The sequence below is a fragment of the Balaenoptera acutorostrata genome, chromosome X (assembly GCF_949987535.1).
Source record: "Balaenoptera acutorostrata chromosome X, mBalAcu1.1, whole genome shotgun sequence".
NCBI lineage: Eukaryota > Metazoa > Chordata > Mammalia > Artiodactyla > Balaenopteridae > Balaenoptera > Balaenoptera acutorostrata.
This window is the reverse complement of record NC_080085.1, coordinates 117,602,263-117,630,049: the sequence shown is the minus strand read 5'-3', so window position 1 is coordinate 117,630,049 and position 27,787 is coordinate 117,602,263. Positions and strand designations below refer to the sequence as shown.

Genomic DNA, 27,787 nt, shown 5'->3' with positions numbered 1-27,787 from the left:
AAGAATCCTAGGAAGCAAAGATATTTTGCACACAGGCTTAGAATTTTATTACCTTACAAATGAAAAATAAGCCTGAGTTCCTGCATTTTCCTGATGGACACAACTACCTTTCCTTGCTGTGCTACCCTTGAGCTGCACATTCCAGAAGTCTGTATTTACTGGAAAGGGGCGGGTGGGGGGGGCGTTCGTGGAGAAATGTCCTTTTGTGCCAAGGCTTCTCCCACCTGTCTGCAAGTCTGCGACACAAAGCTCAACAAGCTCATCAGTTTAAGCCTGTTCCAAATGAAGATAATCTTCACTCATGTACTGCACAGAAAGGATTGTTTGTCTGCCCTCATCTCTCCAGCCATATATGCCTCCGCGGTCATCTTAGATTAAGACAGTCAGCAATATGCATCTTTTCCTCTCATGAGGCCAAAATGCCTCTGAGTCCAGGGTTTGATTTGCCCTTCTCTCCTCATGACCAAAAAATAAAGATAAATAAGAAACCTCGCAAAGAAAGCACAGTAAGACACGAGAACTGAAGCCATTTACTCAACGATCTGTCAATAATCTTATGCTACCAGCAAGTCACCCATAATACTGCATATGCGTGGTGTTCCTAATTACTGTTTGGCCGAACTGTCCTGATCATCCTACAGTACAACATGCTGCTGGAAGATCTTTACCTCTTGTCCTCACCGCGGCACGGCCTGAATTAGAAGAGGCAACCATACGTATCCATATCAGATGTTACAGGCATAGTACAATACATCAGGACGTCATCAAAAATGCCCTAAGCCTTCTTCGGCTTCTTTCCTGTTCAGGTTTTTACTTGGGGTACACGGGAGTCAGTTTTTCATTCTCAACCTCCAAAGGACAGGGCGTAGCAAGATCTGGGTGATGGGGAAAGGTGGACTCCGGCTCCAAAAGAACGCCAGATGCTGAGCAGCAGAGATACTACTGCAGCTTCAATGGACCTTAAACGAACTGACACCCAGAGAAATGGATCGCTATGCTGGCTTCCCCTCCCCCAGTCCTCAGCCCAATCTGAGACACCGCACCCACTCCCTTCCCATCCTCAGTCCCGGGTCCCGAGCTCGGTAGGCAGAGGCGGAGGGGGTGGCGGGTGCGGAAGAAAAAGGGGGTGGGGTCGGAGGAAAAAAAGGTGTGGACCGGCAGAGGAAAGGGGGGGGCGCGAGGCGGAGAAAACGGGGGGCGAGGCTGAGGAGGAAATGGGGTAAGGCAGAGAAACGAGGGGCGTAGCAGAAAAAAAGGGGGGCGAGAGAAACGGGGGTGGGGGAGAAAGGCGAGACGGAAAATGGAAGGAATTGAAAGGGGAGCCGAACGTAGGCCGTGCAGGGCCAGGAGAGGAGGCGAGGCAGCCGGGGAGCAGAGAAGGGGGGGGGGAGCGCCAGGGGCGGACACGGGGTTGAGGCACTTGCCATAAATCATAGCCAGGCCGGTTTCGTGCAGGAAGCGGGCCCGGCGGTGCTTGAAGAGCCAGATCGTGAGAATGGTGAGCGTGAGCAGCAGGATGAAGATGAGCAGATTGGCGCTGTCCTGCCGGTGGCTCTCCTCGGCTTGCTTCTCTGACACGATCTCCTCGTCCATGGCTCTCGCTTCTCCGCCAGCGCCGTCCGAAGCCCCGGCCCAGCCAAAGACTCCCACTGCGAGGAGCAACCAGAGGGGCCGCGTGAGCCGGCGGGCCCGGGGGCCGCCGCCGCCGACGCCGCGGCGGAGGGGCGCCCGTAGCCAGCCGCGCCGAGCCATGACTCCCCCCACCCCCCGCCCCGCTCCTCACCCGCAGTCGCCCGCGGTCGGACCACTCCCCGAGGCCTCACGGGAAAGGGGCGGGGCCCCAGGGAAGCCGTCGGAGCGCGCGCCGCCGCCGCCGCCGCCGCCGCTCTTAAAGGGGACGCGACACTCCCAGCTCACTGGGCCCCAAGCCTTTGGCCTTCTGTCCCCCACTGCACCAGCTCCCCGCTCAGGCTCCGCTGCCAGGCAATGAAAGACCGTCGAATCTAGCCCACTGCCTTCTGGAAAAGAAACCTGGGCTCAGCGTAATCAAAGCGTGGCAGATTGCGCTCTGTCTAGTTCGATCCTATTCTTAGAGCTCTCAGGGGAATCGATCTTTCATAACCCATCTCAATATTGTCCCCCAGTGTCTCTTAACAGGATAAGAAGTCGTCCTCTTGGGAAGGGCCTAAATCTCCATCTGTAATTTAAATCGGATTCTCCTTCTTCTGTCCTCATAGGGAAAAAAACCAACAGCACTGTAGTAGTTCACAAATAATTGACTCAAAGGCAAGGATTATGTGTGTGTCTGTATGCTCGGTTTTCTTTACACGTAAATTACCTGATGTGAGTCATCTCTTGCAGATAAACTCCTCAATCTCACAAAGATTCAATCGGTTTGTGCTCAAATTTACCCATACTCCAAACACTCCGCTCCCTCCCCAGGAAGAAATCTTTTGTGGTGTGATCAGTTTCTCCTTCTCCTCTTGCTCCTTTTCCCTGCTATCTTAAAGCAGATTTCCCCAGCTCAGAAGCCACCTTTGACACCATATCTCATCTCTCTTCCTCAAAGAGTATTTTCCCTGTTCTCAGCCACTCAACCTTGCACACCAGAATTTTCATAGTTCTCACCTCTTTGAGAACAGCGGATTTCTATTTTCTCCATTCTCCTCAGATCACTCATTAGTCTTTGTGGGCTTTTTGTTCCCTCTAGACTTTCTCTAGAATGTTTCATTTTTACCTCTGCAGGAATGAACTCCAAATCCCAAGTCCTGACCTGCCACCCTCCCTTCAGGCCTCTACCTGTTGGATACTGAGCATATCCTGGTGAGGCTCCTACCAATCTCCAAAACTAAAAATGTTTTTAAATGAGCTCATTTCACCCCTACCGACACATAGTCTTTCTCAATTCTTTCAGACCACTGATGATACTAGCTATCAATCCAATTCCTATCATTCTGCCTAGAAGTCATGATTCTCAAACGTTTTGGCCACGTTACGGCCATATAACCTCTTTGCTAAGGCAAACAACATGCAGGCAACTCCCAGTTGCCCCAGTGTGGATTCACTCCCATTAACCAGCTCATTAAGTTCTGTGAGGATGGTGAGCTAAAAAAAAAAAAAAAAAAAAGTGCTGGAATGGTGCTTAACTCCGAGTTCTATCCCTGTCGGGTCAGGAGCTGTGCCAGTGACTGAGCCGTCTCTCCTCTTAGTACCTGGGTCTGCCTGTCCCTTCCCAACCTCATGGCTGCCGGTCCCCTACACCCTGCCTCCAGCCTAACCTCACTGGCCTGTGTGAACAGGGCTGGGCTGTGTAGAGACAAGAAACCCAAGTGAGGATCCTTCCCAGTCTCCCCACTGCCCCCCCTCCCCAGACCTATCTCTGTCACCCCAGAAGACCTAGCGAAGGAGTAGCCCTGCTTCTTCAGGCCTAACCACCCAACGCAAGGCTGTTTTGCCCCGGCACAAAACCATTTTTCATTCTCCTAGTGTTTGGAGCTCAAGAAAAAATCAAAACAAAACGAAAGTCACAGATTGCTTGCCTGGCAAGAGTTAACAAATGTCTCCAAGCTCCAGACTCTACCTCTGTTTTCTGGCCCCAGCAATTTAGTATCCCCACTCTCACCCTTTCCCCAGCAACCTGGTTAGAGCAGAGTTCCAGGAGGAATCTTGAGAGGCCGATAATTTTATCAGGCAGGCCAACCCCATGAGCCCTTGGCTCCCCTCAGAATATACTTCTTTCTCAACCCAGCAGTGCCCTGTGTGCCCCTCGCCCTCCAGCTTCTCCTCTCACTACTGCTCCCGCCTGCCAATCCTTGTCATGTGCTTTCTGGAGTACCCTCCGCTAGGAAAAAACTACCCAGCCCTCTCAGGTGCTGCACCGATGCCCTCTCCATCTCCTCCTTTTCCCGGTACCTGAATCTTGCTCAGGACATCACAAGCTCTGCTGCTGTTTCAAGTGGAGGCTGCTTATTTCCTCAGCACTCCACTGTCCTACACACACACACACACACACACACACACACACACGCGCGCGCGCACACACACGCTCACGCCCTGTATCAGGTGGCCTGAAGGAGCTGGCACTCCACTCACTCCCCATTGATTGTGGTTCCAAGCTCCTTACGGCCCCACCCTGCCTCGCAGCGCTAACACCCTCTCCTTTCCCGGTCTTCTAACGACTTCCTGGTCTCTCTCGCACTTTCACCGAGCACTTGGGCATCTGGTTCACAGCTTCCTGTCCCCTGCCCCCCACCGCCCCGCGCCTGGCCACCTCAGCCCCGCCTTCGATGCTCGTACAGGTAAGTCACACGGAATTCGAGACTTGCCTCCTTTTTTACTGGGAAAATCAAGATCCTCAGGAAAACAGTCCTCACCGTCCTCAGCCTGCAGTCTCCCTTCAATATACCATCAGTGCCCACGCGTTCCTCCTCCCCTCCAGCCGCAGTGCCAGAGCTGTTCCCTCCTCCCTTCTGAAACATTAAGCCCTAGTCTACACTCCGCATCCCGCCACCTCCTTCCTGCCTCTTCTAGGACCTACTCCAACAGTCATCTCCCTCCACCATCTTCAGCGGCTCCTTCTCCACCCCCCTTCCTGTTCTCTAAAACCGCTTTCAGGTCTCTTTTAAGAAACAGCACCCCGCCCGCGCCCCTCCAGTCCACACGCCCCTCTTCTACCGCACGATTTCTCTCCTCCCATTTCTCTCCTCCTGTTCAGACCGAGCTTCTCAAAAAAGTCGTCTACACCGCCGCCTGTTTTGGTATGGCATGCTTTTGACATTTTTTTAGTGGTTGAAAAGTAAAATCGAAAGACTGTTTTCTGACACGTGAAAATCCCGTGCAATTCATATCGCAGTGTCCACCAGTAAAAGTTTACTGGACACAGCTATGCCCGTTTGTTTACTGATTGTCTGTGGTAGCTCTGGGACTACAAGGCAGAGTGAGTGGTTGCAAAAGAGACTGCATATTAATCTCCAAAATTTACAAGCAGCTCATGCAGCTCAATATCAAAAAAAACATACAACCCAGTCCAAAAATGGGCAGAAGATCTAAATAGACATTTCTCCAAAGAAGACATACAGATTGCGAACAAACACATGAAAGGATGCTCAACATCACTAATCATTAGAGAAATGCAAACCAAAACTACAATGAGGTATCACCTCACACCAGCCAGAATGGCCATCATCCAAAAATCTACAAACAGTAAATGCTGGAGAGGGTGTGGAGAAAAGGGAACCCTCTTGCACTGTAGGTGGGAATGTAAATTGATACAGCCACTATGGAGAACAGTATGGAGGTTCCTTAAAAAACTAAAAATAGAACTACCATACGACCCAGCAATCCCACTACTGGGCATATACCCTGAGAAAATCATAATTCAGAAAGAGTCATGTACCACAATGTTCATTGCAGCACTATTCACAATAGCCAGGACATGGAAGCAACCTAAGTGTCCATCGACAGATGAATAGATAAAGAAGATGTGGTATATATACACAATGGAATATTACTCAGCTATAAGCTGCGGCATAGCACAGGGAGATCAGCTTGGTGCTTTGTGACCACCTAGAGGGGTGGGATAGGGAGGGTGGGAGGGAGGGAGACGCAAGAGGGAGGGGATATGGGGATATATGTATATGTATATGTATATCTGATTCACTATAAAGCAAAAACTAACACACCATTGTAAAGCAATTATACTCCAACAAAGATGTTTAAAAAAAAAAGAAAATATGAGGGGGAAAAAAAAAAAAAAGAGAGAGAGACTGTATAGCCTGCAAAGCCTCCAGTATTTCCTGCCTGGTCCTTTACAGGAAAGGTTTGCTGACCTTTGCCTCGGCCTCTGCCAATCATTACTCTACACTTTTACCAGAGGGATCTTTCTGAAGCACAAGTCTGATTATATATATCACAGCCCTGCTCCAAACCCTCCACTGACCCCATGGCCTTCAGTTCTGGCTCCTTAGCTTGGCACACGGAGCTCCACACATCCTGACTCCAGGCTGTTTCTTCACCATATATCCTGTCTTTCTCCCCCAAATATATTGTGCTTCAGCCTTTCTGAACTCCTTGTAGTTTCCTGAAAGCTTCATGTGCTCTCATGTATCTATGTGCCTTGCCATGTTCTCCCTCTGCTTGAAGAGTCCTTCAACGCATTCCTCACCTAACTAGCTTCTCATCTGACAAAACTCAGTTTAAAGGTCACCAAGCTTTCCAGGATGCCCTCAGGTTGAGTTAGGGGCTCCTTTTATGGGCTTCCAGAGCCCCGCCCCCTCCCCAGGCAAATCTCTCTCTTAGCCCTCCTGAAATATTATGTTTGATTGAAATGTTTCTGATGCCACGGGTCATGAGTATCTTGAGGGCAGGAACCAGGTGTTACTTATTTCTTTACTGACAGCCTGTAGCCGAAGGCCTAACCAAAACAGGTACTCAATACAACATATCTGAGCATCAGTGAATGTCTCTTCAATTTCACTGAGTACCAAGGAAATCTCCATGTTTGCAGATGACATTAAATTCCCCTAGGTAACTAGATTCAGTTCAAGGATAAAAGAAAGAGGACTTTACAGTACTGGGTACATAGTAAGTGCTCAGGAAGGACTTAATAATTGAAAAATGTACATAAGTTTAGGCCAGTGTTTGCTGCAGTCCTTGGTTCTTTGGAGGTGCGTGATAAACATTGAATTAATTAATTCATATGTTGGGGGAAAGGCTGAAAAAGCTAAGTTGAGGCCATATTGTGGAAGGTCTTAATGCCACAAAAAATTTTAACTCATTCATTTCCCTGCTCAAAACCTCTCCAGTATTAATTTGGCAACAGAAAGGGGGATAAATGAAATGCAGAGTGATGGGCGATGGGGGAGGCCAGTTAAGAGGTTGGAAAGGTAGTCTTGCCGAAAAGCAATGAGGCCTTAATTTTTGGGATGCAATAGGAATGGAAACGGGAGGCTGGGTGAGAAAGCCAACGTGGAGGTTGGTAGGATAACCTGTTTTAGCAGCTGATTTGGTGGGTGGATGGGGAGCGTTTGAGGAAGAAGGATTGAAAGATGACTCCAAGGTTTTGAACCTGGACAACTGGAAAGCATAAGACTACTAATAGCATTAAAATGGGAGTCAGAAGGTAGAGCTCAGCTCTGGACAGGTTGGATTTAAGGGACTGGGGGGACATCCAAGTGGAGGTATCGAAATGGGTGGTTAGAAGCTGGGGTCTGGAGTTCAGGAGTGAAGTCAGGACCAGTGATAGAAATTGAAGCTATGTGCACAATATTGAAGCGTGGGAGTCATGTGTTCTCCAAAGAAGAGGGAGTAGAAAGAGAGCCAGTACTAGGACAGTAGTATAGGGAAAGCCTGTATTCAAAGAGTAGAAGAAAGAATAGAAGGTCACACATATCAGTTAGAACTCAACATAATTATGCTGGAGTTTTCAGTTTGTTTCCTGAACATATCAGCCCAATGTGCTAAAAAAAGCAAATAAGATTTTTGGTGTCATTTTCAGTGTCAAGGCTATTTGAAATGAATACTCGTATTAACCTCAGACAAGTAACCTAGGATACTTTGTGCAGATGTACTAATGAAACCCCATGAGAAATATTAGTGGATCTGGAAACAGTCCAGAGAATAGCAATTAAAATAATCAAAGGGGTGGAGCAACTGATGTTTTAGGAAAGACTAAAGGGATAAAGAACCTGTTCAGTCTGGAAAAATAGCTAGAGGAGTCAACAGGAGCATCAATAACAATAATAACAATGGCTAACATTTACTGAGTGCTCCCTGTGTGTGAGATTATTGTAAACAACTTGTAGGCATCATCTCACTCGATTCTGGCAACAATCTTATCAGGTAAGTACTATTATTATTCCCACTTTACAGATGAGGAAACTGAGGCACAGTGAAGTTAAGTAACTTGTCCAATCTGCCAAAGGTAGTAAAGGAGAAGCCAGGATTTCAACCCAATCTGATTCTAGGAGGAGTGGCCAAGATGGCAGAGTAGGAAGACCCTGAGCTCACCTCCTCCCATGGGCACACTAAAATTACAATCATTTGTGGAGCAACTATTGATGAGAAAGACCAGAATACTAGCAGAAAAGATTTTCTACAACTAAAGATATAAAGAAGGAACCCCCATGAGACAGGTAGGAGGAACAGAGACGCAGTATACTCAAGACCCTTACTCCTGGGTGGGCAACCCATAAACAGAAGGATAATTACAATTGCAGAGGTTCTTCCCAAGGAGCAATGGGTCTGAGCCCCACATCAGGCTCCCCAGCCCGGGGGTCCTGCACCAGGAAGAGAAGGTCTCAGAATGTTTGGCTTTGAAGGCCAGCAGGCTTGCTTTTGGAAGAGCCAGAGGGCTATGGGAAACAGAGACTCCACTCTTAAACAGCACACACAAAATCTCACACACTCCGGCACCCAGGGCAGAAGCAGTAATGTGAAATGAGCCTGGGTCAGACCCACGTGCTGATTTTGGAGAGTCTCCCGGAGAGGCGGGAGGCAACTGCAGCTCACCCTCGGGACATAGACACTGGCGACAGCCATTTTTGGGAGCTCATTCTACCACGTGGACACTGGTGCTATCAAGTGCCATTTTGGAATTCTCCCTCTAGCTTATTAGTGCAGGGACCTGGCCCTGCCCCTGCTCACCAGCTTGTTGGCACCAGTACCGGGACACCTCAGGCCAAGCAACTGGCTGAGAGGAGATATAGACCCACTCACCAGCAGGCCTGCTACCTTAAGAACCCCTGAGCCGGGCTTCCCTGGTGGCGCAGTGGTTGAGAATCTGCCTGCTAATGCAGGGGACACGGGTTCGAGCCCTGGCCTGGGAAGATCCCACATGCCGCGGAGCAACTAGGCCCGTGAGCCACAACTGCTGAGCCTGCGCGTCTGGAGCCTGTGCTCCGCAACGAGAGAGGCCCGCGCATCGCGATGAAGAGTGGCCCCCGCTTGCCACAACTGGAGAAAGCCCTCGCACAGAAACGAAGACCCAACACAGCCAAAATCAATCAATCAATCAATCAATCAAACATACGCATCTGATTCAAGATCCTCATTAAAAAAAAAAAAAAAAAAAAAAAAAGAACCCCTGAGCCCACAGCTGCCCTGGGACCCAGCCCTGTTCACCAGAGGGCCCAGGAGCTGGCCTCACACACCAGTGCACTGGCACCACCCCTGGGACGCCCAGGGCCCTGCAGCCAGAGACCCTGGGACCTGGCCCCACCCACCAGTGGGCTGGCACTAGCCCTGGGATCACCTCCACCCACCAGTGGGTGGGCACCAATCCTGGGATCCCCAGGGCTCTGGCCCCACCCACCAGTGGGCTGACACAGTCCTCAGGACCTGGCCCTGTACACCAGCAGGCCAACACCAGCTCCGGGACACTCTGGGTCCCTTAGCCAGTGGCCTGGGATCTGGTCCCACCCACCCGTGGGCTGACACCAGCTTTGGGACTTCCAAGGCCCTGCAGCCAGATATCCGAGGAATTGGCTCTGCCCAACCAGCAAGCTGGCACTAGCCCTGGGATCCCCTGGGCCCTAGCCCTTCCCACCAGCAGGCCAACACAAGCTGTGAGACGCCTTGGACTGCTCAGCTAGCCACCCCGGGTTTTGGCCCAACTCATCAGCGGGCCAGTGCCAGCTTTGGGACACTGCAGATACCACAGCCAACCTTGTCAGGAACCAGCCCCACCCACCAGCAGGCCAACAGCAGATCTGGGAACCTCGGCCCTCCAACCACCCACCCCAGAACCTGGTTCTGCCCACCAGTGGGCCAGCACTAGCCCTGGGACCCACTGGGGCTCTCAAGCCAGCAACCTTGTGACCTGACCACACCCACCAGTAGCCTACAGCCTCTGCACAAGTCAGGACCTGGCAACCAATCAGACTGGGGGCCAGCCGTGCCTACCAGACTACCCACCACAATAGAAGGACCCACACATCTCACATAGGGGGCACCCCTAGAGCATATAGCTCTGGTGACCAGAGGGGGGTGTGCTGCTGGGATGCATAGGATATCTCCTACAAATAGCCACTTATGCAAGGTCAGGAAATGTAACCAACCTACCAGATACATAAAAATAAATACAGCAAATTAGGTAAAATGAGGTGACAAAGAAACATGTTCCAAACAAAGGAACAAGATAAAACCTCGGAAGAACTAAGTGAAGTGGAGATAGGCCATCTACCCAATAAAGAGTTCAAGGTAATGATTGTAAATATATTCAAAGAATTTGCGAGAAGATTGGATGAACAGAGTGAGAAGTTAGAAGTTTTTAACAGAGTTAGAAATTATAAAGACCTAAACAGAGATGAAGAATACAATAATTGACATTGAAAATACACTAGAAGGAATCAACAGTAAATTAGATGATACTGAGGAACGGATCAGCGAGCTGGAAGACAGAATAGTGGAAATCACTGAAGCTCAACATATAAAATAAAAAAGAATAAAAAGCAATGAGGACAGGGACTTCCCTGGTGGTCCAGTGGTAAAGAATCTGCCTTACAATGCAGGGGTCGTGGGTTCGATCCCTGGTCAGGGAACTAAGATCCCACACGCTGTGGGGCAACTAACCCCCACACCACAACTACTGAGCTTGCGTGCCTCAACTAGAGAGCCCATGTGCTGCAAACTACAGAGCCCACGCACTCTGGAACCTGTGCGCCACAACTACAGAGTCCACGCGCCCTGGAGCCTGCACACCACAACTAGAGAGAAGCCCGTGCGCCACAACAAAGAGCCCGCGCACCTCAACGAAAGATCCTGCATGCCTCAATGAAGATCCCTCGTGCCGCAACTAAGACCCAACGCAGCCAAAAAAAGGAAAAAATCTTTTAAAAAAAGCAATGAGAACAGCTTAAGAGACCTCTGGAACAACATCAAGCATACTAACATTCACATTAAAGGGGTCCCAGAAGGAGAAGAGAGAGCGAAAGGGACTGAGAACATATTTGAAGATATAATAGCTGATAACTCCCCTGACCTGGGAAAGGAAACAGACACCCAAGTCCAGAAAGCACAGAGAATCCCAAAAAGGAACCCAAAGAGGACCACACCAAGATATACTGTAATTAAAATGGCAAAAATTGTACATAAAGGGAGAACATTAGAAGCAACAAGGGAAAAGCAACGTTACGTACAAAGGAACTCCCATAAGGTTATCATCTCACTTTTCAGCAGAAACTCTACAGGCCAGAAGGGAGTGGCATGATATATTTAAAGTGATGATGAAAGGGAAGAACCTACAACCAAGAATACTCTACCCAGCAAGGCTTTCATTCAGATTTGATGGAGAGATCAAAAGTTTTACACACAAACAAAAGCTTAAAAAGTTCAGCACCGGACTTCCCTGGTGGTGCAGTGGTTAAGAATCCGCCTGCCAATGCAGGGGACACGGGTTCAATCCCTGGTCTGGGAAGATCCCACATGCCGCAGAGCAACTAAGCCCATGCGCCATAACTACTGAGCCTGCGCTCTAGAGCCACAACTACTGAGCCTGCGTGCCACAACTACTGAAGCCCTCGCGCCTAGAGCCCGTGCTCCGCAACAAGAGAAGCCATCGCAATGAGAAGCCAGTGCACTACAACGAAGAGTAGCCCCCGCTCGCTGCAACTAGAGAAAGCCCGCATGCAGCAACGAAGACCCAAGGCGGCCAAAAATAAATAAATAAATAAATAAATAATGGTCGTCTCTCAAACCTCTAAAAAAGGAAAAAAGTGTTCAGCACCACTAAACCAGCTTTACAACAAATGCTAAAGGAACTTCTTGAGGTCGAAAAGAAAAGGCCACAACTAGAAACATGAAAATTATGAAAGGAAAAATCTCATTGGTAAAGGCAAAAACACATTAAAGTAGTAAATCAACCATGTATAAAGCTAATAGGAAGGCTGAAAGACAAAAGTTATAAAATTATCTATATTCGCAATAATTAGTTAAGGGATACAGAAAACCAAAAGATGTAAAATATGATATCAAAACAGTAAATATGGGGGGAGGGGAGTAAAAATGCAGGGTTGTTAAAATGTGTTTGAACTTAAGAGATCAGAAGCCTAAAATAATCACATATATAGATTAAGACGTACAAACTTCCAGTTGCAAAAATAAATGTCATGTATATGAAATGTACAGTGTGGGGAATCTAGTCAATAACTATGTAAAATCTTTGACTGGTGACATCATAACTAGACTTATCATGGTGATCATTTTGAAATTTATAGAAATGCCAAATCACTATGTTGTATAACAGGAACTAGCATAGTGTTGTAGGTCATTTATACTTCAAAAACAAACAAACAAGGTCATAGAAAAAGAGATCAGATTTGTGGTTACCAGAGATGGGGGCTAGGGGGAGGGGGAATTGGATGAAGGCAGTCAAAAGGTACAAACTTTCAGTTATAAAAGATAAATACGTATTAGGGATGTAATGTACAACATGATAAATATAATTAACACTGCTGTGTGTTATATATGAAAGCTGTTGAGAGTATCCTAAGAGTTCTCATCATAAGAAAAAAATTTTTTTTCTATTTCTTTAATTTTGCGTCTATATGAGATGATAGATGTTCACTAAACTTATTGTGGTCATCATTTCATGATGTATGGAAGTCAAATCATTACGCTGTACACCTTAAACTTATACAGTGCTGAATGTCAGTTATATCTCAATAAAACTGGAGGAAAAAAATAAAAAATAAAATAAAAAATAAACCCAATCTGATTCTTGAGCATATGCTCTTAACCACAGTAGTATAAACTTTGCAGCAAAATAATCTTAAAGATATGAATCAAGTAACCAGTCTTTTTACTAAGATTCAAAACTCAAAATACCAACACACCACTTAATGTTTTAAGAGGAAGACACATTGCTTTGTTGTTTGAATTTCTTAGACTGAGCAGACATTACTTTTGTAAAGAATAAAATATATATATATATATATATAAAACACTAGTTTATATAGTAGTAAACCTCTAGAATTTGTGATCCAGGGGGGTTGTAATAAATAGCTTGAAGAAAGGTTTAGCATCTACAATAGATATATGGCTCCTATAGATACCTATAATAGTCAGGAATGTATTTCTAGGGAAGGTGGGTTTTTGAACTAAGTAGGAAAGGACAGAGTGTGCTAGGTAGAGGGAGAATCTGCGTGGGAAGTGGGTACATGGATGTGGTGTATGAAGTTACTCCTCCAGTTGGGTGGCATGTAACAAAGTTAATTAACTTGAAGACAATTCTGGGATTGCAGTGCTTTCTCTATTCAACCAACTATCCTGGGGAAACAGCGATGAGCGTTCATAAACAACATCTCCATCTCCATAGGAAACGCTTTAGAGATGGTTATCCCCACCTTTAATAACATCCACATCATTTATCCACTGTGCATGTGGACGACGGCTGTTTCTTTGGGAAAAGTAAAGCCACTTCTTGGGTCACCGAGGAATTTAAACGCTCTTTCTCATGAGATTTGACTTTTGTTCTAAGAGCTCGTGAAAACACTGCTGCCATTAGCCGTAACTTGCACCTTTGGGATTAACTCTAACGTAGAGAACACTGCATGAGTGGACCCAAGGTACTTAGTAACTGTGACTTAGTAAATTCCTTAGTAATTGTGACTATGAATATTTTGGCTTCCTTTCAGGGTGGAATCTATAGATGAGACAAAATCCTACCTCATGAATATGAGTTAACCATTTATTTCTAGAAAATGTAAAACTAGGTAGCTTGCACTCAGTATGTGGGTAACAGATTCAAAAGAGTGGGGAATGCATTTTAAGAGTGTAATGGAGAAAACAAAATTCAAGGCCTGGACAGAGGTCACTTCCCTGAAGACTAGGATAATGTATTGGTGGTTTATACAAATACCAGACTCCTTACTGGCTCTCTCTTTTTTCTATAACCTCATCTTTTTAAAAGAAAGTCACCAGATCTCAGCTCCTTTAAGAAACCTCCTAATCATTTTCTGCTTCAGATAAATTAATATTAACAGAAGTAATTTAATAGGGTACCTGAAAAGACTAATTTCAATTTGACCATTATCAAAGCCAAAACAAAGTTTTAAGATTTTTTTTGGATCACCTATGTTTTCAACCTTGCCACCTCCCAGCGGTGGAGAAGGAAGCACTTTCCTGTTAAGTGCAGAGAGATTATTTCCTGGTTCTTCCTGATTGTGAGGTCTATAAATAGGGCTACATTTGTAAGGAATACAATATACTGTACTTGACGTTGATCAAGTACCGTGTCAACTCTTGGCTTAGAGGTGAAGAAATTGGAGAGGGCCCAGAGAAAAATAATGACTATAATTAAAGGTTTGGAAAATGGGATCCAGGACAAAAACTATATAGGTAAAGTTGAGGAAATCTGATGACTCTTGGATGCCTTCTTTATTTTCTCAATTTTTTCAGCTTTGAGGAAGCTCAAGTATGTCGGAAAATGCTTATCATCAATCAAAGTGTTACCAAAATCTAAGCGTGTGTACAAGTCCACAGGGATTTTTGAATCCAATTCAAAAATAATGGACGGACTCTCTATAGAGATTCTTTCAAAGGAGGATACATCCCTCTCCACTTCTTTCCCATAATTCATTCATTCATTCAGCAAACATTAAATGCTTACCATGTGACAGGCAACGTTCTAAGTATAGACAGAAACCTCTGTCCTCTTGGAACTTACATTCCTGGAGGAAGAGAGCTGGTAAACAATAATAACACAACAAACATAATAAATAGGTAAATTATAGAGTATGTTAGAAGGTGATATAAAAATAGAGGTGAGGGGGATCAGGAATGGAAAGAATGCAAATTTAAAAGGGTGGACAGGATAGGCATCTAGTAGCCAGTAAGAGTGAGCAAATTGATGCAGCTAAAACATAGAATTCTGACAGGGTTAAGGGCAAAGGATGGTGGTCACACTTTGCATTTACCTTGTGATATGCAGTTTACAACATTGTGCCAACCAGTCAGGAGGCACTGGAGGAGTTGGTGGAGTTTGGAAAAAGGGGTGAATTCTGTTTTGGCCATATTAAGTGTTAAGGGCCACAGGATAGAAATAAATGATCAGCAGGGAGTTGGAAATGCAGGTCTGGAGCGCAGGAAAGACATTTGAGATAGAGATGTCGACTTGGAATCACTAATATTGACGATGGCTTAAAGCAGTGGGAATGAATAGGTGAGCTGGCCAAAGGAGAATAGAGTGGAAAGAGGTCAATGTAAAATATCTACAGTGTAGGGGATGAAGACAAAGAAAAAAATCGAGAAAGGAGAGTATATTTTATTCTGATCAGAGAGACAGAAGGTGGATGGGCCTGTGTTGTTAGCATCACTTTATTCTTCTCCTTTCATTTCTCCCTAATGTAAACTGGTTCTCTTCGTGACGAAACACTCCCGCCGCGCTACACCCTTTTGGGCGCGAATCTTTCTCATAGACCTTTTGAAGGTAAGGAGAAGGGAACTAACTTTTACTGAGTGTCCCCCGCGTGCGACGTGTTTGCGGCTCCAAATGCCGGGTGGTTTTCCTCTACACCCCACCCGCCCCCTCGCTTTCACACCCTTGCCTCCTTCCGCGGTTCCCAGTAGGCTGAAGTACAGGAAAGGTCGACAGAAAACAAAGGGCACAGCTTGAGGGAAAAGCAAAACAAACAAACAAAAATTCCCAGCCCAGCGGTAGGGAGCCAGCACTGACCGCCTTTAACCACCGCCTGCAGTGCCCCACGTTCCTCTGCCCCGCCCGGAACTCTCCACAGGCCCCGCCCCCTGCCCCGCGGTCCGCGCTCATTTGCTGGCGCCCTTCCACTCCGCTTCCCCATTGATCCGTTTGCGCCTCTTCTTTTACGCCGTCCGCTCAGCTCCGCCCCTCGCAAAGCGGCAGCGCGGCGCAGGCCCGGCCCCTCGGAACTGGCGGACTTTTTCCGTGTCGCTTCCCCTTCTTCCCGGCATCCCCCTTTCCGCTTTCTCACGGCTCTTTGGTTCTCCCACCTCTCAGGCGCTTCGCGCCCAGGGGTTCACTGACGTCATCTCTCTGCGCTGCGCGGATACCCGCCGGTGGAGGAAGGAGCAGCTCCGCCGCCCTTCGCTTCTTTTGTTGGGCTGCTACTCCTCCGGAGTCATGGCGCCGTCGCTGTGGAAGGGGCTGGTGGGCATCGGCCTCTTTGCCCTAGCCCACGCGGCCTTTTCCGCTGCGCAGCGTAAGTGCCTGAGGGACGGCGACCTCTTCCGTGCGGGACTCCGGGGGCGGCGTGTGGGCGCACCCTTGAGGGAGTGTAGGACCGCGTGTCCCGGGAACGGTCATTTGAGACCTTAGAGTTTGGGGTGACTGTGAGAAGCAGTGCGGGGCTCCCCGGTGGAAGGCTTGGAGTCTGAGTTTGAGAAGAGTGGGGCACCTGGGGTTGCAGCAGGGTTGGAAGGGGGTGTTGGGCAGAGGGCTCAGTACGGGACCGGTGGGCTGCAGGGTGGGCAGAGAGGGAATCTATCCGGGAATCCAGGACAAGTGATGTCAGATCCAGCGTGGGGCTGGCAAAGTGTCAGATCGAGGACCTCGGATGCTCATGGTCCCATGACAACTAGGTGGACAACGTCTTGGGCACTCCTGGGCTGTCCAGGCGGACTGACAAGTTAAGTGACCTTTTGCCTCAGGGAGGCACTGTGATGCGGGGCAAAGAGCACCGGACTGGGGGGCTGGTTCTTAAAAACTTGCTTTACCGCTAAATCTGTGACCTTGGGCATATCATGTCCCTTCTCTGAGGCTTCATTGAGGTGGATTTTAATTCTTGCACTTTCTATGTCACAGAGTGATTGGGAAGTTTAAATGAAAAAAAAAGTGCTTTATCACACATATACAATTGTATTGTCAAGAGGAAACTTGGAGTCCAGCAGAGGATGCAGTGCAGTGAGACAGCTGATCTGTTTTGAGGTCTACCTTCTCTCCGAGACCAGGAGTTAGCAAACTCTGGCATGTGGGCCAAATGCAGCCTCCCTCCTGTTTTTGCCGTGAGCTCAGAATGTTTTTAGATTTTTAATTTGTTGGGGGAATAAAGCAAAAGAATATAATTTTATGATCCATGACAATTATATAAAATCCAAGTTTCAATGTCCATCAGTGAAGTTTTATTGGCATACAGCCACGCCCATTCGTGTAGGTATGGTCTGGCTGCTTTCTAAGGGCAAAGTTGAGTAGTTACAATGGAGATAGTAAGGCCTGCAAAGGCTAAAATATTTATTCTCTGGCCCTTTACAGGAAAAGTTTGCTGAGCTCTTTCCTAACCTATAGAGCCCATAAGGGCAGGGACAATATATATTTTGTTCATTGCTGTAATGTCAGTGCCCAGCACAATGTTCCCAACTAGGTACTCAATACATTTGTTGAATGAAGGAAAGAAATTCAGAGTTGAACTTTATTCCTTTATTTGCTACATTACTTTCCATCTTCAGGAATAAAGTAGAAAATGAAATGTGAATTCCTCAAAGCTCCAATTGTTTTCAAGATAAAACCTTTTGTTCTATTTATTATATATAATTAAAATGATCCAATTATTAAAATTACTTTTTACATACAGGTATTATGACAACATTTGTCTGGCAGAAATTCAGCTTTATTTTTTTTAAATTTATTTTGAAATTTTAGATTTACAGAAAGGTTGCGAAGATAGTACAGAGAGTTACTGTATACCCCTCACTCAGTTTCCCCCGTTGGTAACACCTTACATTACTATGTTGTAATGTCACAACTAGGAAACTGACGTTGGTATACTACTATTAAGTAAAGTCTAGCTTTTATTTGGATTTCACCAGTTTTCCCGTTAGTGTCTTCTTTCTATTCCAGGAATCAATCCAGAGTATCATATTACATTTAGTTGTCATGTTTCCGCAGGCTCCGCTTTCTGTGACAGTTTCTCCAAAACTCCAATCTTGAATGACAACAATAATAATAGCTAACATTTATTAAGTGCTTACCATGTGCCAGGCACTGAACTAAGCATTTTACGTGCATTATGTAATTCAATACTACCAAAAACCCTGGGAGGTAGATACTATTGTTATTATCGTCTTTGAAAGATGAAGAAATTGAGACATACTGCTAGGAAACTTGTGCAAAATTACAGAGATAAATGGTGGGGCTGGGCTTCAAAGACAAGCAGTTTGATTTTAGAGCCTGTGTGCTACACTGCTTGGTAAAATTCAGTCTTGAGTAATTGGTTGAAATTGCGCTGTGCTTAGGTGCTAGAAGGTGCAGTGATGTCCTGAGGGAGTTCAAAGTCAAGTGGAGAAACAAGTGGATCAAGCAACAATCACCATAAAGTGATATAGATGCTATGCTAAAAGTATGTAAAATACATGGAGATGGGAGTAGTCATTTTTCAGGGGTTGGGGGGAAGGGGTTAAGAAAGGTACCTAGAGTCTGGCTGATCAAGTGTGGTCTTTAGACCAGCATCTTGGAAATCATCTGGGAGCTGGTCAGAAATGCAGAAATTCAGAGCCCCCCACCCCAGATCTATGGAATCCGAATCTGCTTTTTAATAAGATCCCCAGGTGATTTGTATGTACATTCATTTTAGAATAGCTGCCCTAGAGGAGATTAGGATACAGTGGTACTGCGTCATTTTCTACAATAGACTTCAGCTGTAAAATCTTACTGTCCTAGAGCAAGGAGATAGATGACTGAAGTCCAACCCCTTCATTTTACAGATGAGGAAATGCCCTGCTAAAGCTAGAGTTAGAGTCAGATTATGCTTCATGCAAAGAAGAAAGGTAGCTGGGAATTGAACAGGCAGTAGGAAGTTAGCCAAAACCTATTTGGGTATTGGTTTGATTTTTCTTTTACACCTGTCCTTATGATGAAACCTGTGAGATAAAACTTAAGAAATGTCTCTAAACACATTCTCTTTTAAGAGTCAATGCATGCTCACTCACAGTAATTTGAGATTTTAAGCATGTTATTAGGTAGGGATTGTGCAAGATTCCTCTAGAATTAGGATTTTGTGTTTTTATGTGAGGTGAGGATGCCTTGTGGCATTTGTCACTGCAGTGGGACCTCTTTATAGTCCTCATGTTGGAAAGAGACCAATATTTACCTTTGAGGCTAATTGTGTCCTGTCAGGTTGTGGCAGCAGGTAGCACCCTGGGGTGCTGTGGCATGCTGGTCTTTGCCGTGACGAACTTTGTTATGGCAGAGCTCCTATCCTGTATCTCATTTGATCCTCATATTATTACCAATTTACAGTTGCAGAAATTTAGGCAGTAAAAAGATAGATACTGTATTTTTTTGATTCTCAGGCACATTCCACCTCCCACTCCTACACTTTAACACTCTGAAATTGAGATACATGTTACAATCCACGAGGGTGTCTTACATTGAATGAGATTACGATAAATTGAAGAGCTGGTATTATGATCTAGGCTTTTCAGCTTCCAAATCCTGATCCTTTTCCTTCATACCTTGCTGCCTCCTGAGGCTAAGGCAGTAGCAGAATTATAATTAAATCATAGAAGCAGCAATTGATGTCCAGGAACTTCTCCTATTCCAGCAACCCCCCAGCATATTGTCTCAGGAAAAACATTTCCATAACAATATTACTTTGTCCATATTATGTGATGGTGGTGCTATTTCAGAGTTGAGATTTTCTGTAGACTTAATTTTTAAATAATTGTGATTTCTTTGACCAGTTAGTGAAAGAATTTCAGAGAATTCTAGTTTTCCTGTAGTAATGAAAGAAAAATTATGTTTAGGTATTTCTTCCTCATATTTGCTCACTTTTCACTCTTCTCCTGTTTTATAAGGTGACAGAGCAGGTCATGATGGGAATAAAATAGTTCAAGATCAGACTGACTGCCTTAGAAGATAGAGGTTTTTGAGGAATCCAGGATTAGCATTACTTTTTGTAGCACATGTCAGTTGCTTCTTTGGTATATAGATTTGCTTGCATTTTAAGAAAAATGGGCTACAATTTCTTTAATGGTATGCTTCTGGTTTATAGATCGTTCTTATATGCGATTAACAGAAAAAGAAGATGAATCACTGCCAATAGATGTAAGTTGGTCATTTATATTCCATTAAAATATATATAACCGAATCACTTTGCCATATACCTGAAACTAACACAATATTGTAAATCAACTATACTTCAATAAAAAATATATATGTATGTATAGTTTAAAAATCAGCCACATAGCTTAAAATATATTTTTAAAATTTTTTGGTTTTTTTATTCTCTTAATTTTCCAGACATGAAATAGCATATCTGTTATCTACTTTTTGTCACTCATTGTAAAACCCAAAGATTTGTAAACAAAAGATTTCTGTTTGGTTTCTAGAACTTAGTTTATTTTTTTGGCCATGCTGCGCAGCTTGCAGATCTTAGTTTGCAGGATCTTAGTTCCCTGACCAGGGGTCGAACCTGGGCCCCCTGCAGTGAAAGTGTGGAGTCCTAACCACTGGACAGCCAGGGAATTCCCTAGAACTTAGTTTATAATAGTCTTTCTAGAAGTTGCTCTGTCTGTAGTGTGAGATGGACTTAAGTTGATTATTTGACTTTTTTTTTTTAGAAAGTTCCTTTTATACATAAAGTTTAAAAACAAGTAAAACTAACAAAACATTGTTTAGGGACAGATACATAGGTGGTAAAACTAAAGAAAAATAAGGAAGTACTTTTTTTTTAAAGCTGAAATAATATGTGAACTTCACTCACAGTTTTTTATCTTTATTGGATTTTTGTTTTGTTTTTTTGCCTGTGCCGTGTGGCTTGCGGGATCTTAGTTCCCCGACCAGTGATTGAACCCGTACCCCCTGCAGTGGAAGCATGGAGTCCTAGCCACTGGACTGCCGGGGAATTCCCCCCCCCCCTTTTTAAAATCTTTATTGGATTTTAAAGAACAAAAGTAGTAAGTTCTTTGTAATAGAATCAACCAGTAAGTGTTAAAAGTAAAACTGACCCCATACAATTAAAAAAAAAAACTGACCCCATTGCTCACAATTCTACCTCTACTCCCAACAGTTTGGAGTATATCAGTAGTTTAGTTTTCTTCTATGCATAAACAACATTATCTTTGTGTATGTATAGTTTTACGTAATCAAAACACAGAGTGTTTCTTTTAAAAAAGTTATGTGTATATATGTATACTTTCATAACTAGCTTTTTATTACTTAACAATTTATCTTGACATATTTTCATGACAACTCATAGATTTACCACATCCTTGTTAATGATGCCTATGACTGCATTGTATGAAATGGGTCTTGGTACACTGGTGGTGGGGATGTAAACCAGTATAACAGATGACATTAGATTTTAGTTTAGAAAGAGTAGTAGCTTGTGGCTAATTTTGACTTTAATTGTCATAATTAAAGACACGGTAGATGTGGCTATTAACTCATTCTCCCGTCACCTTTGTTTTGTGGTAGATGCGCGCACACACACACGTGCACACACACATATACACACTCATTTATATCTATTTAAAATAACTTTCTTCTGTTTACAAATGGGAAAATTTGAAAAATACAGAAAATCACAATGAAGAAAATAAAATATGCCTGTAATCCCATGTTGGTTAATATCAAACATTGCAAGTTTTTGCTTGCATAACCTCTTTGGAAAGCAGTTTCGTATTACCTAATAAAGTTGAATTTGTGTATACTCTACGCCAGTGGTTGCACTGCCGTGTGCCAGGAGACATACACAAAGATATCCATCCTGATGTTGTAAAAGTCACAGACAGGAAACGGCCCACATAGCCATCAACAGTAGAATGTATAAATTGTGGGATTTTCGTGTAATGAAATACAATGAAAATGAATGGACTACAACTATGTACTTCAACAGGGAGGAATCTCACCAAAAAAAAAGCTCAAATGGGAAAAAGTAAGCAGTGTATGTTTTAGAGGTACATACAGAGCTGGTAAAATTATAAATAAAAGCAAGGAACTGATTAATACACAATTGGGGACAACAGTTAACTGGGAGGGAGGGTGAAGGATATAATTGGAGAGGGATACCTGGGCCTTGAAAGGTACTGGTAATGTTCTATTTCTTAAGCTAGGTGGTGGCTAAGGGGTATTCTTTTTATACTCTGTGATATTTAACAATAATACATTAAAACATTCATAGTTGCTCTAGGTGGTGGCTAAGGGGTGTTCTTTTTATACTCTGTGATATTTAACAGTAATACATTAAAACATTCATAGTTGCTCTTAGAAGCTGGTAATAGTTGATAACTGAGTTCTGAATGGCTTGGTACCTGTTTTTGCTATTTGCGCAAAACCCAGAAGTATTTTTGCAGCCAATTCACAGAACTTATAGAAGATACTGTTTTGTCTGAGTCCAAATCATTTAAAGTGAGACTCCTTGATAGGATCTAGAAGAAATACCTGTTAAGAGGCTAGAAAGAGATGGAGAGAAAATTGTAAACTTTTATAATAATATTTGTATGTTGTTTAGTAATTTCAGTCTTTATACTCACAGATAGTTCTTCAGACACTTCTGGCCTTTGCAGTTACCTGTTATGGTATAGTTCATATTGCAGGGGAGTTTAAAGACATGGATGCCACTTCAGAACTAAAAAATAAGTAAGTCTTTTCCTTTTCATAGGCATTTAATTTCATGGGGGTTTTGCTTCATTTACATAATTTAAAATCTATGTTTTTTATGGTACATAAAAGTTGGTTTTGTTTTTACATTTCGATTATGCAGTTTGTATGAGTAATGAGGTAAAAAAATTGAGGCAGTGTTTGATGTGACAGGAAAAATGGAAGTTGAATGACAGGTTTTTGACATTAGAATAAGATGTTATGTTATGGTTGCTTAAAATTACTTGTTGACTGGTTGGATAGATAGGTGGATGGAAATAGGTATATAGGAAGATATTCCCTCAGGAATTTTTTCCTTCTTTCTTCCCCACCTGCCTTGCTTCCCCCTCTCCTTCCTCCCTCCCTTCCCTCCCTTCCCTCCCTTCCCTTTTCCTCTTCTTATCCTCTTGTCCCAGCTTAATCTTTGGAAGATTAAGAGGTTTTTTGTTTCCTCTATCACTTGAACCTAGTCTGTGACATAAACTCTGCTCTTAGGCCCTTTTCTATCCTTGGACTAAAGTATATTTGTTATTCTGCTTTCCTTTTTTCTCCTATACTACTTCTAAGCTATTTTCATGAGCTTTGCTTGCTTTTCTTTTCCGTATTTCTGACTTGCACAAAATCATCCTTTAGCTTTATTCAATTCCGTCTCTGGACTTTACCCACCTTCTTGATCCTAGAAATTTTAACACAGTATTTCCTTAGAAGAATTCACAGTAAACATTTATGTGTTAGAGGAAATTCATCCCCTTTTTACTTTTACTTTTTAATTTACATTTTAAATAGTCACATCTCAGGCTTCCCATTTTATGTTGGGGTATGCTTGGATTTTCAGGTGGGCTGACTTTGAGATTTGAGTTTTTATCAAAAGAAAAGTTCTCTTTCCTTCCAGGAAGTTAATATTTAAAAACAAACCAATACCAAAAGCCATACACTTAGGTGTTTGTGAACTTTTTTTAGACTGCATATATCTCACTGGAAAAATGAAAGGATACTCCACTATCACTACCCACTACAGTTCTTACAAAGAGTCTACCAAGAATCACATGCAAGGGGCCTAGAAAGAAAGAAGTAAAACAGAATGGCATTAAGTAGGTGGTAGCAAAATACATGAATTTAGTAGGTGGTAGCAAAATGTACGAGTTTGGACAACAGCGGGTACAGAAGGGCCAAAAGGAATTTTTCGTTGTACTTGATTCTTGGAAGACAGATCTGTACAATGATCAGATGGCTTGAATAGTGAGGGCCAGGTGAGAATAATCAAAGTTATAATCTATGTACTGTTTTTTTTTTAAGGACTATTTGGCATGGGCTAGTGTTAGATTTATAGAGGTGATTAAAGTTGAGCAATTATTTGTGTTTTCATAGGCATCTTGGAAGGAATGCCTGAATTAAAAAATTTGAGGGTTTTATGTTGCATTTCCGGGTTTCTTATTTTCCTTGTACAGGAAGAAAGTGAGATACAGTATGTTTACCAATTATAGTCTGATTTTATGGATTTAAACTTAGTTAAAACTATAACCCATAGCAAATTCGTAATTTATTAGAAGCCTGCTTATTTTCAAATAGGCTTTTATAAAGGTTTATCTAAAATTGATGCTTTTTTTCTTTTAAGGACATTTGACACATTAAGGAATCACCCATCATTTTATGTATTTAATCATCGCGGTCGAGTACTGTTCCGGCCTTCGGATACAACAAATTCTTCAAACCAAGATGCGTTGTCCTCTAACACATTGAAGTTACGAAAACTTGAATCACTGCGTCGTTAAGATTTTTACAAATTATAATAACAGAATAGGACAGGACACAGAGCTGGAATATTGGAGTTTGGGGTACAAAACACTCCCCCCCATCAGTATTTATATTGATCTTTCAGACCTAATTAAAAAAGTCTATGACCCTTGTTTATACACTGTTAATCAAACCATGAATGCAATATAAGTTATCTGTGAAATGAGTCTTTGATCTTTCATAGAGAATTCTTTTTTCATCTAAAACAAATTCACATGTTTTGTAAAAGTCACTGTTTTGAACACATTTCTTTGAAAAACGGTGGTTCTGTAATTATTTATTTTCTTAGATTTCTTTTCTTTTGCACTACAGTTTTCAGGATCCTTTTGGAGATAGTGTGACTACTGCATTTTGCAGCATGAATGCTAGTAAAATGGTCTTTAAGTTCTTAACAACAAATGGACTTCTCTAAAGAGACCAAAATGGTGACTTATCAGTTTTTCTTATGCCCCCTAAAAAGTGGCTCTGCTTCAGCAGATACTTGCCAGTTTTAATTTATCCATTACTTCTCACCCTACCCCGCTCCCATATACCTCCTAACATCAGTCTTGTTTCATCACTTCTCTGGGGTTCTGTGTGCAGCGAGCAATTTTTGTGTCAGAAATCCTTTGTCATAACAAATATATTTAACAAACTCAGCTTGCTGTAAAGCTACTTGTGTTCTCTTCATTTATTGGTAAAAAATGTCCCGAATTGATTGTGTAGTGTAAGAATAGTTGAAGATAGACCAAAAACACCATCCATGAATTAATTATCCTGCCTGTGTAGAAGAATAGTAATCACTGAGGAAAACTGATTACTTGTCATTAGCCAGTTTAACTTATTCAAAATCTCTGTTATTTTATTGCATACTAAACTAGTGAATTAGTAAAAATAAAGGAAACCTCATTAAAGGTAGACTTCAACGGAATTGGGCCAAATATGTTCTAAATATTTGGAACTCATGTCTTTAAAAGAAATTAAGGTCATTGAAGAAATTGTTTCATAGCTTCTGATTTGTTTTCCATCTTCATTGTATGTTGCTGAAGGTGAGGATGAGGGTACAGAGAAGAATTTTTTTAGAAACAGTAATCTAAGTTTTAGGGGAATTTGGCTAGCTCTTTGATCTGCAGGAAGCTTAACATTTCTACATTTCTTCTTAGAAAACATTGCTTTTGTTGAATCATACAGGTATGGAAACATTGCTTTTGTTGAATTGTATAGGTATAAAGGGAATAACTGTATGCAGATTTGAAAAGGAAATGTGCTTTAGGCAAGAGTCATGAGATGTCCTTATCCTTGAAGGCATTTTTTTCCATTAGTAATGAACCTCAGCTCTTCTGCCTGGTAACGCAGCCTGAAATACAAGATTATTTTGTCATTGGGTTTTTATCCATTGTTTAATTTTGTTTTGCCAACCCAATCTGTGGAACACTGACTCTGCTCTCTAAGGAGAACAAAGTTAGAAATCTGTTGAAAACCTAAAATAATTTAGAAATGAGTTTAAAATGTGAAGTCAGGGGTTAAAGTGGTTGTATTTAAATCAGAACAGTGTATGAGAAACAAGCTCCTTACGTCAGGCCTGTGTACCGTTTCCTCAGGTATGACTTGATTCGCAAGAGCGTCTTATTTTCTTCTCTTTGGGGGCCTGTCTTCCTTTCCTAATAGGTTTTAATAATAACTTTACTGAGGTATAATTCACATACCTTACCATTCACCCATTTAAAGGGTACGATTCAGTGGTGTAATATATTCATGAAGTTGTGCAACCATGATCACAGTGAATTTGAGAACATTGCCATCAGCCCAGAAAGAAACCCTGTGCCCTTTAGTGGTTACCTGTCTTTTTCCCCCAGTGCCTCCCAGCCACTAATCTACTTTCTGTCTCTGTACATGTGTCTATTCTGGTCATTTAATATGAATGGATTCCTGCAGTATCTGGGTTTTCATGACTGGCTTCCCAAATATGGTTTTGTTCTATGTGGAGTGAGAACTTCTCCTCTTGAGAACTGTGATTGCTGTAAAAGGAAGTGGTTTGTAAAAATCAGTAGATGTAAGGAGGGAGGGTCACCTACCTAACAGGTTTCTCAGTCCGTCTTATGCTGAATAGTTTTTTTCTCAGAACCAAGCATTCATGATATGTTACTACTTATAATATTTTTGTCTAGTCTCTAGAATGGATATTGATATGGATAGCCCAGTCAGGAAAGTCCTGCTAAATATGATGCCAAATAACGTGGCAAATAATTGACATAGCAGTCTTCAGTTGTGTCTCATTTTGCTAGGAGCTTGTATACCTCTGGTCAGGTGAGCTTCCCAAATTTTTTCTTTAATTTCCTCCAGTGAATTTATGCTGTCTTTTAAAAGTAGGTACCATAGGATTTGGGTGATTTGGGTGCTTCTTAACAGCGCTAAATGGATTAAGTTCAGAATTCTATTTATACTACTATGAGGCAGTACTAAGGTAGCCAAAAATGTAGTCATGCGAGCTAGTTAAGCCTGCAGTTGACTATGATTTCAGTGACATTCATAAGTGTGTACTGTTGAAGGCTCTCTAGAATATAGGAAGACTCAATGACCAGGGAACCAGCCAAATGCTATGGCCTAGTGGGCCAGCTGCAGAAAATGCAGATTTGTGAATTAGAGACTGTGATGCTCTGTAACTCCCTAATGATTGTTTTCTAAGCATTGTGGCTTATTTTTGAGTGGCATGACAGCATCCCCCTGGTTGTATGTGGCCTGTTTCCATGATGTATTGAGTAGTGTTGTTTGTTGTGAGCATCGATGCCTGTAACACCAAGCTAAACACATTCTTTTGGATATGTTTCCTCTCTTTAAATGACCTTGCCCTGTCCAATAAATAAATGATTGTCTCACCCTGTTTTCGGTAGTGGTTTTTTTTTGTTTTGTTTTGTTTGTTTGTTTGTTCGTTTTACTTTTAATCTCATTTTCTTCTGTTTCTCTGTCCCCAGAAAAATGTAAGATCTAATTTTAATGACTGTATTTTTTCCAATGTGATGCTGTTTTACTAAATTCAGTGGATACTTTACTTTTCATTGTACATGTAAAGTCTTATTGCAATTTTATGTTTTTTTTAGAGTTGAAATAGAATGTGTAATCTCATTTATATTTATATTTATGAATTATCAAATGCCCTTTGGAGTATAAGAATATTGGTCTTTGAGTAGCAATGTCTAATCATTCCAGCACAAATGTGTTATATAGCCAAACTGCCATTACAAAATGGCAATTTATACTTAATAGGAAATCATTATGATTAAAGCATCAGGGGACAAATCTAGAGTTTAATGGAAATCCAAGAGGAAGTTCTGGTTCGCAAAGCTTGGCGCTTATCTGCAGTATTTTGAAAGATAGCACTACTAGTATTCAAATCTACATAGGAATATCTCAAAATAACCTACTAATCAAGTATTCTTTTACAAGGAAAAAAAGAAAGATAATATATGC

The 27,787-nt window shown here is 42.9% G+C and overlaps 2 protein-coding genes across 2 annotated transcripts in view; one reads left to right on the top strand and one right to left on the bottom strand.

Annotated features, from left to right (window-relative positions):
- Positions 1-1,760, bottom strand: part of SLC9A6 (solute carrier family 9 member A6) — a 55,835-nt gene extending 54,075 nt beyond the window's left edge. The window contains exon 1 of the mRNA XM_057537968.1: positions 1,425-1,760. Coding sequence (XP_057393951.1) covers positions 1,425-1,752 — 328 coding nt within the window. The 5' untranslated portion in view covers positions 1,753-1,760. The remainder of the gene's footprint in view (positions 1-1,424) is intronic.
- On the top strand, positions 1,751-27,200 carry MMGT1 (membrane magnesium transporter 1). Its single transcript, XM_057537701.1, has 6 exons — positions 1,751-1,983; positions 4,231-4,298; positions 15,693-16,172; positions 19,959-20,011; positions 22,443-22,546; positions 24,162-27,200. Exons 1-6 carry the CDS (start codon positions 1,751-1,753, stop codon positions 24,316-24,318), a joined length of 1,095 nt encoding a protein of 364 aa, XP_057393684.1. The 3' UTR covers positions 24,319-27,200.
- The last annotated feature ends 587 nt before the right edge of the window (positions 27,201-27,787 follow it).